This window comes from Amphiura filiformis, chromosome 15 (assembly GCF_039555335.1).
Source record: "Amphiura filiformis chromosome 15, Afil_fr2py, whole genome shotgun sequence".
Lineage (NCBI taxonomy): Eukaryota > Metazoa > Echinodermata > Ophiuroidea > Amphilepidida > Amphiuridae > Amphiura > Amphiura filiformis.
Window position 1 is genome coordinate 20,865,324 of NC_092642.1, and position 17,186 is coordinate 20,882,509.

Sequence of the window (17,186 nt, forward strand, 5' to 3'; positions counted from 1 at the left end):
ATTATAAGTTTGAGATGGTTTTGGCCCACCAGTGAAAATGTTCCCAAGTTCTTATTTTGACTGGGAGAATATATCAAGGTTGTACTATGTTCTTGTGAATCTCAAGCACCAAGCCTGTGCTCTTTCTTGAATGCAAATACATCTTTATTATAGGTCCAATTCAAACAGAAATAATTAAATGGAAAAATAGCAAATTAACATGATGCAGTATGGTGATAAAAGCTTTTTCAGAAAGGTTTGCTCCATTCAGTTGAAATCCATACACCCCCTATGGAAGACATGACCTTAATTTTCCACACAGGGAGTGTGAATTTCAAGTGGGGTTACCTGAATGGGTTACTCCCTTGTGTGGGAGATTAAGATGTCTTCCGTATGGGGTGTATGGATTTCAACTGGAATATCCCATTAAGGTGAGAAATTAGCACTTAAAAAGGGCACACATGATTGAAGAGCTTGGGAGAGATAATTACAGACTGAGTGTGAAATTAATTTGAATTTGAAGCAATAAATGGAGGAAATGCATGGTAGCTGCAGGAGATTACCCATCACAACACTTAAAATTATTTTTCAAGATTGGTTGCCATGGATACAAGATACCAGACACACTTGAATTGGTTAATTACAGTCATATCTTAAGAATAAATTGATGTTTTAAAATCCACTTAACCAGAATTGAAGTAATTTCTTCATAGTTTTTAATCAAAATGTTTTGAATGTAAGATTGCTATTAAAATTAAGCATTAGTGTATTAATTTGTGAAATAAAATGTATGGTTAATTAAGAACTTCAGGAACACCCACTTATCAAGGATAAAAATTATGGCTTCAAACACAATTAATGTCAGGATTAATAAACTTAATCATGTTGAAGTTTATTCATCATTTAAAAATGAGTCCTTGAATGACTGCATATTACGTGGTGTATTTTCAGTTGTAGTCAATCAATTTAATATTTTATCAGATCTTCAGAAAACAAGAAATCAAATGATTGCAAAGGGGGGCATTGAATGCTGCATAATATAAAGAAGTTTTTTGCAAATTTTGAGAAGTTCAAAGATTGTATTAACACTAAGCTTAACAATAGCTAACAATAGGTCCATGCTTGTAACAGCTCTCCTGAAATCAGATTTTGTATAATTACGCTGCATAATAGAAAGAAGTTTTTTGCAAATTTTGAGAAGTTCAAAGATTGTATTAACAACAAGCTTAACAATAGCTAACAATAGGTCCATGCTTGTAACAGCTCTATCCTGAAATCAGATTTTGTGTAATTTGTTTGCTTCATCGCATCATAAAGCTGTTTTTCCCTTACTAGAGAGATCTTCAGAAAACAAGAAATCAAATGATTGCAAAGGGGGGCATTGAATGCTGCATAATAGAAAGAAGTTTTTTGCAAATTTTGAAAAGTTCAAAGATTTTATTAACACTAAGCTTAACAATAGCTAACAATAGATCCTTGCTTGTAACAGCTCTCCTGAAATCAGATTTTGCGTAATTACGCTGCATAATAGAAAGAAGTTTTTTGCAAATTTTGAGAAGTTCAAAGATGTATTAACTACAAGCTTAACAATAGCTAACAATAGGTCCATGCTTGTAACAGCTCTATCCTGAAATCAGATTTTGTGTGTAATTTTTTTGCTTCATCGCATCATAAAGCTGTTTTTCCCTTACTAGAGAGAAAGTAAGCTTTGTCATCAAAGTTGGTTACTTTCACAGCTAATGGACTACTTGCCCTGCAGGTTGAGTATACAATAGATATGGTACAATAGAAACCAGAGGGGGTTTGTCTTACCTGCAAGCATTTCTCAATTTAGTATAAATTTGACAAATTTTATGTTGGATAGAAGGATTTTTGTTGTTGTCTATGCAACAATCCTATACATTAGCGCTGCTATTGATAATGTTTTGTTGGCAATTCCTTTCTATTACCATGCCAACTAAGCGATGGAGGAAAATTGTATTGAAATCTACTCTGGGGCATATGTATTTTTATATATTTGTCTATAACAATATCAGAGACATCTCTGGTAAACAAAATTCAGAGGTAGTTAACGAGGAAAACCAAACTGAAAATTGAAAATAAAATGATAAATTATAGTCTACATGACAAAGAAAAGGACAGACAGAACAAACAAGAAGCAAACAAATTACACTGGCTGTCAGAAAAGAATAATAAAAAAAAGCGCTGTGATTTATAGTGCGCGACGCACAGGCACAGTGCCTAGATGTTGATCCACAAGCCTCAGTACACGTTACAGGTTGTCGCTGACCACTACGGCCCCACATCATTCCATAAACCATTTAACAACAATTCAGGGACTTTACTGCTTCAAGAGCGCACACCCTAGACATTCCACAAATTGACATCACCAGGGCACCACCAGGGTTCGAACCCACAACCTCTCGCACCATAGCCGAACGCTTTATCAATTGAGCTAACTTGACTCCATAGAATGGCACTCTCTTGGTCTGATCGATGCAAGTGCCCTGTTAATGAGCAACATATGCAGAGCTCTTGTGTTCCCTTCTTATTAGAATACCGGTCTGTTGTTATTGAATTGGCCAATCAGAACCCCATTTCCATGTTAATGGTGTGACATTCACAAAATGTAAACAAGTGCCATTCTGCTCTGCCAACCAGTGTAGTTAGGAACATCTTTTTTATGTCAAACTTGAACTTGGTAATGACAGAACTATATTGCCTACAAATTAACTAGTCCACTACTGAAAAAGCTGAAGTTGTGGGAATAATCAAAATCCCAGTTTTGTTATTCTTCACTCCCATGCCCATGGGTCCAATTTGACATAAAATATATTTGAAAACTGCATGATTCCTCATCCCATGAAAAATATATTTTGATTTCAAGAATTTATATAAGAATGGGCCAATGACACTGTACTCTATGCTGTTCAACACAACACACATAAACATCAAATTTTATGCAACACTCGGTTGAGTCTAGATAAGTCAATATACGCCCAATTTTTTGTGCTTCGCTCACAAATGGAAAGAAAATAAGATGAGATTATCATTGATGCCACTTAAGCTTAAAAGCTCTTAGTTTACACACTAAGGTAGAAGAAGCCATGTTTACCGGAGAAGTCAAAGAAAATATGAGAGCTGTACTTCCTAGAGATTGGGCGCTTGTTTGGATATAATAAGATGAGTTTTGCGTACAAGATGATAGTCACGATTATACTTGAGAATATATATAGTTTGCTGGTGTAATTGAGTTGGGATTTGGATGTAGGATTTTGTAAGTTGAATTTCCTGTTTAATTAGTACTGTTTTGTTGTTCTGCAGTGGTATTTAAACAAAAATATTTGAAGTAAAACTAAGAGTATTTGCAAGAGGAAGTTTAGTTATGATTTGAGGTACATTTTCAAAAAATTGTAAGTGATACGTATCTACTGAGAACAGCTACTTCATCTGTAAGCCAAGTAATAACAAGACAATATGTGCTAAAGTGAATATTGAATGCCACACACATGGTATCCCGTCGCAATAAAAGGAGCCCTGCTTGTTGATACAATGGAGCTCAACCACATCAACTAGCAACACTTGGTAAAATAAAATTACACACTTTTTACACAACTTTTATCACATTTTCTGAGCGATTTCTGTTAATTTGCCTAATTTTCCAGACAAATATAAACTTTTATCATTTGCAAGTAGTCTAAACAAGTAAATTAAGATGCATTATTTTCATGACCAAAACTGTTGTTTATACCCTCAGGCTTATTACCTATTCATACATATGCAACATTCTGTGTACTGTTATTTTCCTCCACAACTAAAAAATACTGTCATTTAAGACTAAAAACTACCAGTTCCTTATCCTATTTTTAAAAGTTTTTCCATCGCTAATTGTAAGAAAACGTTTACTTACTCAGTCCATCATGTTTGGACGTGCGCGAACATCGTGTGCATATATCCTCCATCAGTTCTAGTGCAGCTTGTTTACGACCGGAAAGCCGGGCGTAAACGTTGTTTATGCCCGCCTATCGACCAATCATGCATGCTGTTATATAGTGCTTATAATAGGAAAAGAAAAAATAAGAAAATTCATGTGAAAGGCTAATTTTCTTGTAATCTGTGGTGATGCTTCACCATTCTATTGCTACTCTCATTCAATACACAAAGCAGTTCCGGGCATTTATAGAGGGGGAGTGTTTATTAGAAACAAGATGGTATAAACTGATGATAGTGAAAATTCATGTGATTGTGCAGGAAACCTTTTATATCAGAAACCTCAGGGTAAAAAGAGACAATAAAAGTGGCTTGAATTATGAATGGTTTGCCTCACAACCAGACAGACATCAACTTGAATTACACAATATAGTAAGAAAGGTTACATCTTTATGTAACCAAAATGAAACTTTATCGATGGGAAACTCTAAATATGATATGGTGTAGGGAAATGAGATGTATGTGGCTAACACCAATTTTGAGATATGATCAAAACAACTTAAAGATATTTATTTATTTATTTCTCAAGTGATGCTGTTATGTTATACTAAAAGAGCCATCAACAGATCTTGATGTTGCTTTATTTTGGTGTGGGGGGGGGGGGTGTGTGTAAAATAGAAATTGCCATGGAAATCCAGTTTTCTAAACAGTCCTATGCCTTACACTTAAGGAAGCTTGCCTTGTCATACGTTACCTTCAGCTGTTTGTGACAATCCCAGAATTTCAGATAATAATAAAGTAGTGATTAATGTAGCACTTGATGCCCTAGCAAAGGCCCCTAAGCACTTAACACTTTTTTTCATATTAAATATCTGTATCTATTAAAAGAAGAAAACACATAAAACCTCAAGAACAGCTGAGATCAATAAAAATCACAGGCAAGGGAAAACACAATAAAAAAACAATGGTGGGAAGAAAATATTTAAATGACTTTTTGGACATTCCATTGGGGTTTATATCTCGCAGCAGCCAAAAACAAAGGGCATGCGGTCATCAAAATGACCAAACACAACAATGTACCTACAATTTTGGCTATTATTAAAAAGAAGGCACTATTGAAGTGAAGAGTATAATGTGCCTTATGAAGGAATGTACCTGAAACACTTGGCATTTGAACGGCAAGATTACAGGAACATTCAAAACGCAATTTAATTTCACACAGATGTACCTAGCATGCACCTGAATTGACATTTTTAACAAGTGCACAGTAAGGCAATCCAAATATACAGCACTTTCCATTCCAGAGGCAATTATATTCAATCATGAAGTGTGTTCTCTGTTTTAATTCACTGGGTAATAGCAGGTGTTTTTTAGTGGTACAAGGCACAGCGAGTTGGCAAACCAGACCACAGTGAATGACTCATAAGTAGCCCAATTGTTATATACCGTGTGTCGAAAGTCCGTTCCGCCTATATTCCGACTTCCCATGGAGCGTAGCATCAATATGGAAGTACCCCCTCTGTTTATTTGCCTTTGGGCTACTAGCTACAATGAATCTAAAGGCGCATTGCAAAGAAAAAATATGTCGGCCGTTGTTTTACATTATTAGAGCTAATTTTGTATGTGTTGACGGATTCAAAGATCTGCAAACCTCAGATTTCAATGGAAAAACAATACTGACTGAGGTTTGCATCCCTTCGGAGGTTATCGACCATAAAGAGACAACAACTTCAAATAAATTGCCAAGTGACATTTTAATTAATCTAAAACAATAACCAGTAACAAATTAATATCAAATTAATTGTGTAAGTCATTTAATTTAAAGCATCTTAAAGTGGTTTTCTTACGGGGGGAGGAACAGACTTATGACACACCGTATAGTAACTTAAAAAGAAAGCATCTAATACCAGATATTTGGGCTGTTTTACCTGAATATAGAACATGTAATGATAAATATGGCAAGATAGTGTAACTATACTGGCAATTAAAACAAGAAGGCATTATTATTAAGAAATTATGCCGACTTATATTCACCGACTGAAAACCTATTTCCCATAAGTGGAAGCATAGAATGAAGAACAAATAAATACCTTGTGAATTTAAAACGGATTTCAATTATGTTTCTCTGATACTATGGTACATTATTGATGCAGTAAATTTGGGTCAATGTCACTAGAATCAATTGTCAAGATTTCTTTACAGCACACACAATAAAAATCCCTTTAAAAAAGGAATGTGGCGCCCAATGTGAGCTGGACGGGATATGGTGAATTCCATGGTGATTAGATTTGGTATTATAATGATTTTTTTAGGGAAGAGTAGAAGATGATCAAATACGAGAGAAATGCTTCATGGAATGAAGCTTTCGTGTCAATTTGCGATTATGTGGGGTGGGAGTTCTGTTTTGGGGGCCGTTGTAGTGAGGATATTGCTTTGGATATTGAATATTGTTGAATTTCGTTATCAGGGCCTAGGGTATATGATGGATAACTAGAAGACACAAATAAGTAAGCTTCCCCTAGTCATCTATACACTCATTCTTGTCACACGACCAATTTCGACAAAGTCATGTAAACGTAATTTCGTTTTCACCCGACCTCCGTCCAGAAACAATCCTGAAATGTTGAAAACTTGGGGTCATGCGACTCATGCCAGTTTATAAGGTATAGGCTACTCTGTGTCTTTTGTAGCCAACCATGTGGCTAAGAGAGGCTAGGAAATACTTAAACTAATACAAAACAATCATACCCTCCTTTCATATCAAACAATACCAAGAAATTGACAGGCCTGTTAAATCAAGGGTAAGATCGATCGTTATTCTTCATGAAACGGGCACAGCCCATTTTTATGTTATTAATTCTGCTAAAAATTAATTAATAAATAACAAAATTACGTCATAATTATGACTTTAAGTCGGCCATAGAACTCTATTTTAAACAGACAAAATAGCCATTGGGGTTTCTTTCACTTTACCTTGCTAGGAACCCTTCCCAGCAGTTAGGCATATTACAATAAATATTATTTTTGCAAATAAACTTCTGACCTTCAACACAGTCATGTCTTCCAAATTTATTCCTTTCTCTGCTGACCAGGATTGATTTTCGTTAATTAATGTTTTGTTTTTTATCAGAGATAGTCACCACAAAGATACTGAGCTGTATTCAAGCACATAAACCATTAGTGATTTCATGTTTGGACAGTGGATGTGTTGGTCAACTATAATTAATTGGTGTTGGTTTAAGGATTAGGTGCACTGTGTGCAATCACTATATTATCAATAACCTCAATTAAACAATCATAGTGCAAAATTTGACCTTAATTTGCAAAGTATGAGTTTTTGTACTCACATTTTCAAAGGTCATTCAATGAATGCACAAATGTATTGGGGTTAAAGAACTGTGCCCTGATAGATGAGCATGTTGTAGATTCTTCACACTGTAAACAACTAGTTCATGTGCAAACATGTTCAAAACATACATAATTAGAATGGTCAAATGTCACCGCTCTATCGGGTTCTAAGAGGCGGTAAACTGGTTTAAACCATACAAAGGTCACGGGTTATTTGGTGTTTTATAAGTCCATTAATTTTGTATTTTAAACAAAGAATATACACACATCATTTTATCCCGTGCATATCAGAAAACAATAATAAAATAAAATCCTAGCATATTGTGGTTTTATTTCTGAGCTGGGCATAATTTTAGCAAAACAATTAAGGAGTAAATCTAGCAAGAGTGAAATTAGAAGCTATTCACAAAGTACATGCCTATATGTGGCCCCTCCGTAGAGGGCGCCACAAAAATAGACTCAGATATTAAGGTCATTAGATCATAGCAAGAAATTAAATCAGGTTAATTATCAAGTGGGAAAAATACAGGCTGTCTCAAAATGATTGGTATATATCAGTTTTCTGTGATTATGGACAAAACTGCCTCGTTAAAAAGCAACAAAAGATCCACCAATTTTGTTAAATTAAAATGTGATAAAAGATAAAAGGTTATAAACTAAAAATTCTGGCCATTCCAAGAGGATCCCATGTTGCATTTAGAAAAAGCAGATAATTGTCAATAAACACCAAACCAATGGGAACCCATCATTTTGATACAGCCTGTAATAACTGTTTAAACATTTACAGTCACAAGATCACAATCGGCTTTAAATTGAAAACCTCGGCATCAGCTCGGAGGGTCCTGCTATCTCAGTGGACAGTCAATAAATGATAAATTATGTTGTCGTAATGGATTAAGCTAGTAGTTGTTTACTTCAGGACGGACATTTCTTTAGAGTGCTTTTATTTGGGACATCTAGGTTGTGTTTCATTGTACTGGTCAGCGTCAATAACAAAGCTCTTCGATTGAGCTATAAGAAAACAACAAGCACTATATATAGCTTTGGTTTGTACTTCTGTTTTTCATTCTATGCCTGTTTGCCCTCCCAATTAAGAACTCATGAGTAAAACACAATATTTGCTTTTTATATGTGATGCGATCAAGCAAAATGAGTCTGATGTCGATCAAAATCAAAAATCAGTTTTCGATCGCAATATATGAGCCATTCTCAGAGCTTTATTTTGGTGAAAACCCCATCATAATTAGACTTATGGTTCCAGAGATGGCCATTTTAGTATTGCTCAGAACAATAAAATACAAAAGAAGTTGAATGCTATTATTGGTTATATCTCAAAAGCAATACTCCGACATCCGACTCATTTTGCTTGATCACATCACATATTAGTAGCAGAAACTACCTTTTACAGGTTCATTTATCTTTATTTCATTCAATATAAATAAAATACAACAGCAAAACAACAAGCACAAACATTGAGTGAGGAGGTACCAGGGGTGTGAGAGACCAGATATTTATCTGTTTTCAGATATTTTTTTTTTCAACTTCCAGATATTTTTCTACACTTGTTGTGTACAAAAGTATGTATGGTTTAAATAATTTCAGATATTTTTAGCTAAAAACAGATATCTTACTATAATTTGCCTAATGTTGCGTGCGTGTATGCGGGCGTGTGTGTAAAAGGCTCCGTCAGTTTTGATGCCAGCCTCGCCAAATTCGCACGGGGATGCAGAAAATACGGGAGTGTCGTAAGCTACCTTCGGTCGAAATCGGAGCTCTAAGGTCAAAGGTCAAATTTTAAACTTGGTCCGATTGGGCTGTAACTCGGTGGGTGGAATCCTGGATGTGAGGTGAATGCAGAGGTCACATTTGGTTGAGATCTGTAAAGAATTGGGCTCAAAATCGGCGAAAATGTGATTGTTTTTGTTTGTTTTATCCAAAATCCACAGTATGGTATTGCACCCTGAATGTCCTCTCTGTTAATCTATAAATAGCTCGGATCATATGCACTGATCATGCTGATACATGTATAGGCCTTGCACAATATACCAACTCTTGCTATAAAGCCAATGTCTTCCGCTGTGGGTTTTATATTAACCCATTAAATGAAGGAAGAAAGAAAGTGTAGTGAGTAAAACAATAAAAATATATAAATTAATTGATTTAATTAATTACGGTAAATAAGTGATGTCATCTGAGGTCAAATGTCATCCTAAAGGTCATCCAGGGTCAAAGGTCATAAGGGGTCAATGGGGTGAAACAGTACCCTATCACCTGGGTTGGGCTTAAACTTGGTAAAATAAATCTGAGGAATCAGGCTATGGTAAATAAAAGTCTCCAGGATTAGACTATACCACTTTATGCTGGTGATTGTATTATATCATAGACCATTTAAAACATGTTTTAAATGGTCTATGATTATATTAACCCTTTAACTCTTTAACTGACGTAAGAAATGGTAAATAAATAAATGAATGAATGAATGAATGAATGAATTGTCATCCGAGGTCAAAGGACATCAAACAGGTCAAAGGTCATGTGGGTCCGGCTATGTTGCTGTTATGCATATGGGCATATTGAGCTTAATAATCATTTACGCATACGGGTATTACCTCTAGTTTTTTCAAAAGACACACTTATTGGCCTGGGAGGTACTCAGAAGGCCAGATGGCCTGTATTAAGTACCCCCTGAGTTACTTTGGGACTATAAGGCAATGAAAAAAGAAACCCTGTTCGACAGGCGGACGGACCTTTCAAGTCGGTCAGCCTTTTTTTTTTTTTTTGGAAAATGACCCAAAAAATCACACAAGTATTTGTACCTGAATCTGGTACCAAAATCTGAAGTGAATTTGTAGATTTATAGCACCCGTGTACAGACATGTGATTATACCTTTGCCAGCATCACCAAAATACACCCAGTTTCATTAGCATTTTTCAGCAAGGTTATACAATAGAGGTAGTCATTGTGACGTCAACACCGCCATCTTGTGGGTACGGAGTGCCTGGTTGCTAAGATCACCGCGTTGACGCTGACTGAAGAGGTGCATAACGCTGCCATGCGACTGCCGTGTAATCGGGGTGTAATGTATGACATGCAGAACGGCAGTACCCACAAGATGGCGGATCCCTCGGAAAGGCTGATGGCCTCTATTGGGTATATGTATGCCACTCACAAGCTGTGCCTTATTCTGTGTCAGAGGGTGTTTGACAGGCGTGCGTAGCATATTGTACAAGCCATCCCAAATGCCAGGATATCCAACAGGCCAAACAAAAAGAGTTTATATCAAGTGTGTATTCATATGTAAAAGATCCTTAATAACATACATTCTTTTTTTCCCTCCATCTTGTCTTAATGCTACAGGTGTACGTATGTTGGATGGAGAAGTGACGGATGCAGTAGAAGCCCAATCATTAAGCCATAACCCACAGCATGTAGACATATACAGCGCTAGCTGGGGCCCGGATGATGATGGCAAGACTGTGGATGGACCCGCAAGTTGGCCAAGAAAGCATTTGCAAATGGCGTCAGAGTGGTATGTATCATTCCCTCATGTGATTGTTAGAAAGACGTATGTGCAATAGCTGCCTTTTTTGTTATTTACAATTTGTAGTCTGTTAAAAGCATGGAGAAAGAGATAACAGACCAACTCCAAACAGTCAAAGTCTCAGCATAACCCGATAATGAAGGCTGATTGTTCCATGAAATGTGACAGGCGAGACTGCTACGCACGTACTGCGTATTTTTACGGTCTTTCACGTAAACGCGAAGACACGTAAAGCTCTATTGCGTATACGCAAAGGCACGCAACACTGGCATGATTGCTAGACACGGCACAATCGAACGATTTTACAGCAGACAAAACATGAGACTTTGACTGGTTGCAAATGGTTTGTAGTAGTCTGTGGTTAAAAGTATGAGGGTAGTGGGACTCGGGATGCTTGCAGGAGCAACTTCATCCCAAGTCATGAGTTTTTCTAAGGTTTTGGATTCCTCTGCAAATGCCATTATACACAAGTCAGCCATTGAACATACAATTTGTATTCTCACAGAATGTTTTGTTTGTAAGACTTGATACAGCAAACGATATAAAAAAAATTGTAAGTCTCAAAGCTTCATGGATATTTATGTGTTTATTATTTTGCTGACTCAATCTTTCATCCACATGATGAGTTTTTTTGTTAATCACTCAATTCTTCCAACAAATAAAACAATTTCTCTGAGACAAAGGTGCACTAAAAAGCAACTGTGTGCAGCAGCTATGAGACATGCAAATAATATTTGCCCAAGTAAAAAACTGAATTTTATTATTTGCCACATTTTCACTTATGCATCAAATTTGCAATTCAAAATTTGCAGAAGTATGTCTCAAATATTTTGTTGTAGATAATGTAACATAATGTGTACAAATGAACAGAAAAAGGGAAACATTTTTAAGTTAACATTTATTGTATGTATAATTAGGCATTTAAAATGTGAAACCCCCGCCACTTCACAAGCTCACGGATCACAGTTCAATGATGCAAAATCATATGAATTTTGATATTGCAATATTGTATCTTTTGGGTACCTAACCAACTCTTAAGTTAAGTTTAATTAATAAAGGCTACACACCAATATGCATGTGTATGAACTCTACCTCTGAGAGTGAGAGAGTGTCCTCTTGAAGCATTTGAATTTGTGTTTTTATCAAGGCATTAAGTGTTATTGAGCAGCAAAGTGCTCAGTATATAAACAACAATTTGTTGCAATATTCTCAGAAATTGCTGTTTTGCAGTCAGGCTGGCAGCATGTTGCCTGGTGAGGCTTTATGATCTAGTAACATCTCCTCGAAGACTGCTTCAATCAACTGTGGAACAAAAGCAACACTTTAAACATTCCTTTCATAAGAACTTTGCTCTATTTTTTGGTGCAATCAAGACAGAATTACGTCCGCTACAGACTTCGTATAGTAGATGTTGAATATTTGATGCAACATGGCTTCATTATTTAATCTTCTAGTGAATGTTTGATGACGTGAAATTGATAATAGTTTGCCTCCAGACATTCTATATAACATATTATTGATTTTACATCATCAAACAATTGTTTGAATATAAACATTACTGGAAATAGAATGGCAATGAAGTCATGTTTATCGAATATTCTGTTTCGAAAAGTCAGAATCTGTTCAGCAAGTGTGGACTTCCTTTTTGAGTGATGTTTACTTCTTTTCACAATTTGAATTAGTTGTACACAATAGACCATTATGAACCTTGAAATTGATAATGAGCATACTGTTATAGACCTTTTCAAATCAACATCGGAAATGTTTGAAAAACCATGCATGTGCACCAGGTGTGTATGCATGCATTGAGCTATTCCATTTAAAATCCACACTACCCTGTGGAAGATTTTGGAAATATCTGCCACAGGGGAGTATAAATTTCAAATGGAATGAGCACATTAGGCAGCTCAATTTGAATTTCATACACCCTCTGAGAAAGATTCAACCTGAATCTTCCCCTGAGGGAGGGTGAGTTTCAAATGGAGCTGCTAATGTGTTAATTCCGTTTGAAATTCATACTCCCCCTGTGGAAGATATTTCCAAAATCTTCCACAGGGGTAGTGTGAATTTTATATGGAATAGCCCATTGCACAACTAGCATAACTGCTGCACCCAATATGTGTGGTCATCATATACACAAACAGGTGTTTTCACTAACCTTCGATTTGAGAAGATCTATTCGTCGAAGTGATGTAATAATCAGATTAACTACAGTAGCAATAGATGAATACAATTTTTGAATACTGTCTGGTACATTCACACGGTTAACCTTTGCATTGAACCATAGATGTCAAAGAAATGCTGATCACTTGCACCTGTAAGATACATGTATGTATCTTTGTAAAGAGTGGTATTGTATTCAATCTATGATTGCAGACATACACAGGTGATGAGTGCAACCTTCTTGTAGTGCAGGGCGATCTATTCAAAAATTGTATTCTTCTATTGCTATGGTAGTTAATCCGATTATTATGTCACTTCGACGGCGAATTGGCTTGAGATCATATGGATTGTAACCATCTTTGTGCAGTGTTTATAATGGACTTTTTTTTAATATTTAAAAACGAGCAGCAATAATAGATTTATATACCATCTACTATGAAGCTTTGCCCACTGAAGTGTGTCTATGAATTGGCATTCTGATATATTCGCTGTCATAGTGCACGTTAGTAACCATTGGTTACTGCTCCAAGCCTGGGCTCATACACCTGTTGACCCATTCCATGTCAACTCCAGGGATGTGCACCGCAGCACCCCTTCAATTTTTTTCTTTTTCTGTGTGGTGGTAGATATTGATGAGAAAGTAAAATCCCGAAAATTTGAGCTTCATACTCCATTTCGCTTTCCCGTGGCATCAATTTGAAATTTAGGGGTCAGCGTCAAAAATGTGTCGCAACGCGAAAAACAACGTTTGGAGGTCCATAAATGTATAAAGGGAACCCTTTACAACTTTGAAAAGTATGTATCCTGGGGTACTTATTTGTGTAGAATTCAAGACCCCAAGCCAATATCTCTCAGAAATGTTGTCCAAGGACATATTTTCAACATACCTGAATTTGATGGTGGATCAAATTGTCTGACATTGGTTTTCAGGGGGGTCAAAATGTACAAAATATGTACAATTGGGGTTTTGCATGGGTAATATCTCAGCTAAGAGTATTCTAATAGGCTCAATATTGGATAAGAGTAATGTCCTAAGGGCTCTGACTGGCAAAAAAATGGACAATAAAATTATTTTTACTTTTGGAGTTCTGACCCCCCAAGTTGACGAAGTTGCATTTTGAGGGCCCTATCTCTTTAAAAGTAAAGGAGTTACAAGTTTTCTGATGCCAGATTTGAATTCTACACAAATAAATATCCCAGGATACATACTTTTCAAAGTTGTAAAGGGTTCCTTTATACATTTATGGACCTCCAAACGTCGTCTTTCGCTACATTTACACATTTTTATGCTGACCCCTAAATTTCAAATTGATGCCACGGGAAAACGAAATGGAGTATGAAGCTCAAATTTTCGGATTTTACTTTCATCAATATCTACCACCACACAGAAAAAAAAAAATTGAAGAGGTGCTGCGGTGCACATCCCTGAGTTGACATGGAATGGGTCTGTTCCGAATTTTGATATGCCATACACTTTGTGTTGCGATCATTTCGACCAGTGGTTCGTAACAAAGAAAGCGTGATCCAGTTGACCTAGCAACAGTCATATTCTAACGTATACTACGACAGCGAATTCAGATAGATTGTCTTGGCTAAGTTAATTATTATGTATTACCTATAAGGCAATAGAAACAAATTAGTTCGATCATTCGATCGATCATCGATACTTGGTCGATCCTTAGTATTTATGAAATCAATTGATTGACTATAATTGTGATAACATTTGAATCTTTGCCTGTATTGATATTAATTATACATTTAGCATTAGTTCTGGTTAAGTAGTTGTTAGTTCATCAATAACAAGCATCAAATCGGCATCGACGGTCGATCCAAAGATCGAACAATTTCTGGTACCTAATTTGTTATGAAATTCAACTGGAAAGTTTGTCTAAACAGCGCTTGCATAATCAAAATGTGACTTTGCACCTTTAGATACATACTTGCTTATCTATTTCATTGATTTGCTTGTAGATAGCTTTCCATTGTCACAGTATGTTAGCACATGATTGATTAATCAAATAAATGCCAACAGATCTGATTGTCAATCAATTTTGGTGTGTTTGGTTGCAGTTAATGCTCTGTGTACTAGCCATTGAATAAGGCCTAAAATTGAGATATTTTCTCAAAATATCAAGAGCTATCTTAAGAACCACTTAACCAATACTAGGTTTGTACTCATTTTAATGCATTTTTAATGCTGATTCCAAATATAGACATGAAAATTTACAATTCTGAAAATTTTTGAATTAAAAAAAAATTTAAACTTGTCGTCTGCAGTCGACACCCGCGTGGAGAGAGTTAATAATTAAGAGTCCCTTTAAGCAGTGACAATATTAGTAGAGACTCCATGAGTGTGCCTCGCATTATTATTTCATACAATGTATGAGCAAATCATTTATATCTGAAAGCAAAATACAATATCCAGTAAGCAGGAACATTTGTTATTATTTCAAATAATTCATAAGACTGCAGGTTCATAAACCTCTGTCTAGGCATGCTGGCAAATGAATCAATGTTTATATGTAAAGGAGTATTTTCATAAGCTACCTCTATATATGTCATGTAGATAAACAAATCAGACATATAATGTCAGATGAAATCTGTTTAAATACTTCTGCACCATTAACTTGTTTATTTTGTTTTATTCTGTGCATTACACTACCCTAAAACTCCCATTATTGGAGTTACCAGTGTTTGATGTTTATAAGCAAAATATTATCTGTGATGAGACGAAACACAATGACTTGGATGACAAATATATTAAATTTTGACTTGAATATATTTAAAATAATGCATTGCTAATGCCATGTTTGTTGATGAAATGGAATAATTTGTTTACACATTAATATGAGACCAGTTTGCACGAAACCCGGTGAAAGTCAGGAAATTATTATTTGGATAAGTGGGTAATGGCGAATCCAACGGATGAGGACGCAAAACACATCAAGGATTAATAAATGATACAAGAGGAAAGAAAAAGAGCAAGGTACACCAACTTGACATGGGGAAACAAGTAAAATTCAGACTAGAATACTAGTATAAGGAGGGGGAACAAAAACAGCAAATGTAGGCATTAGTAAAGTTAGATAGCCAAAAATTACCTGTGCTGTGCTAAACTTGCAAAAACACATGGATCAATGGGAATACAAAAGTACACTAGAACAAGTGATGAAAATCACTGCGCATATAAACAGACACAATAAACCAAACAACCAATGTAGGCACAAAAACAGGCAAATTTGATGACCAACATTTGCCAATTCCAAAGCCCACAGAAGTGTCAGCAAAAAGAGTACAAAAGTACACTGAAAGTGATGGAAATCACTGTACACGTAGCAGTCAAACAAAACCAAATAGACAAAAAATAACAACAATGTTTCGAGCAGGTAAACTGCTCTTCTCCAGGGACAGACAACCAAATACAAAAGTAAACAATGGAAACTACATGCCCTAGTTTTTAAAATTAATTCAATTAAAAAACTGAAGGCAAGTTCAAATCAAACTCGGTTGCAAACAAGACAATAATCTCAGAGCAAAATAAGCTGTGTCTTAACTTAATGAAAGCAAGTTCAGTACCAATTATGTCAAAATATAAAATGCTCAGATTGTCAGCCCTACCCAAATTTTCGTCCTCCAAATTTTGACTGCTCAGTGCCAGAAGTGGGAATATGCATTTCAAATGGGGTTACCTATATAATGGGTGATTCCATTTAAAATCTACACTCCCTGTGCAGGAGATTAAGGTCATGTCTTCCATATGGGGTGTGTGGAATTCAACTTGAATAGCCCATTTTTCTCATTCTGTTAGCTTGTATCATATACCTGGATTTACTAGTAGCGCATAGAGAACTATATGAAAGTCAACCACAACATGCTTGTTATTTAAAGCAGAGTGAATTCAGTTTGACGTTTTTATTATTAAAAGACGTTTTATTATTTGATACTTGCTCCAGACAGACAGAGACAAGATGGAGTCTGGGAGATCTTCATTATATATAATATGATTTGCTAGTCTTCTCCTCAAGTGCCTTTCAATCAACTGAATCGTCTCGACAAACTGTCAGTCGACGTGACAAAGCCTCCGGAAAGATGTACGGTTGGCCACTTGTTTGAAATTTACTGGCAAACATCCTCATTTCTCGCTTAATTTCCTCCTCCTATTTAATCAGTCATTGTTTACCATGAAATCTAACCTGATATGTTCAAAAAAAAACCCGACTAGGT

General features: G+C 35.8%; 1 protein-coding gene across 1 annotated transcript in view; it reads left to right on the plus strand.

Annotated features, from left to right (window-relative positions):
* Positions 1–17,186, plus strand: part of LOC140171377 (furin-1-like) — a 185,485-nt gene that overhangs the window by 107,584 nt on the left and 60,715 nt on the right. The window contains 2 exon segments of the mRNA XM_072194621.1: positions 10,616–10,747; positions 10,750–10,787. Of these exon segments, the coding sequence (XP_072050722.1) occupies positions 10,616–10,747; positions 10,750–10,787 (170 nt within the window).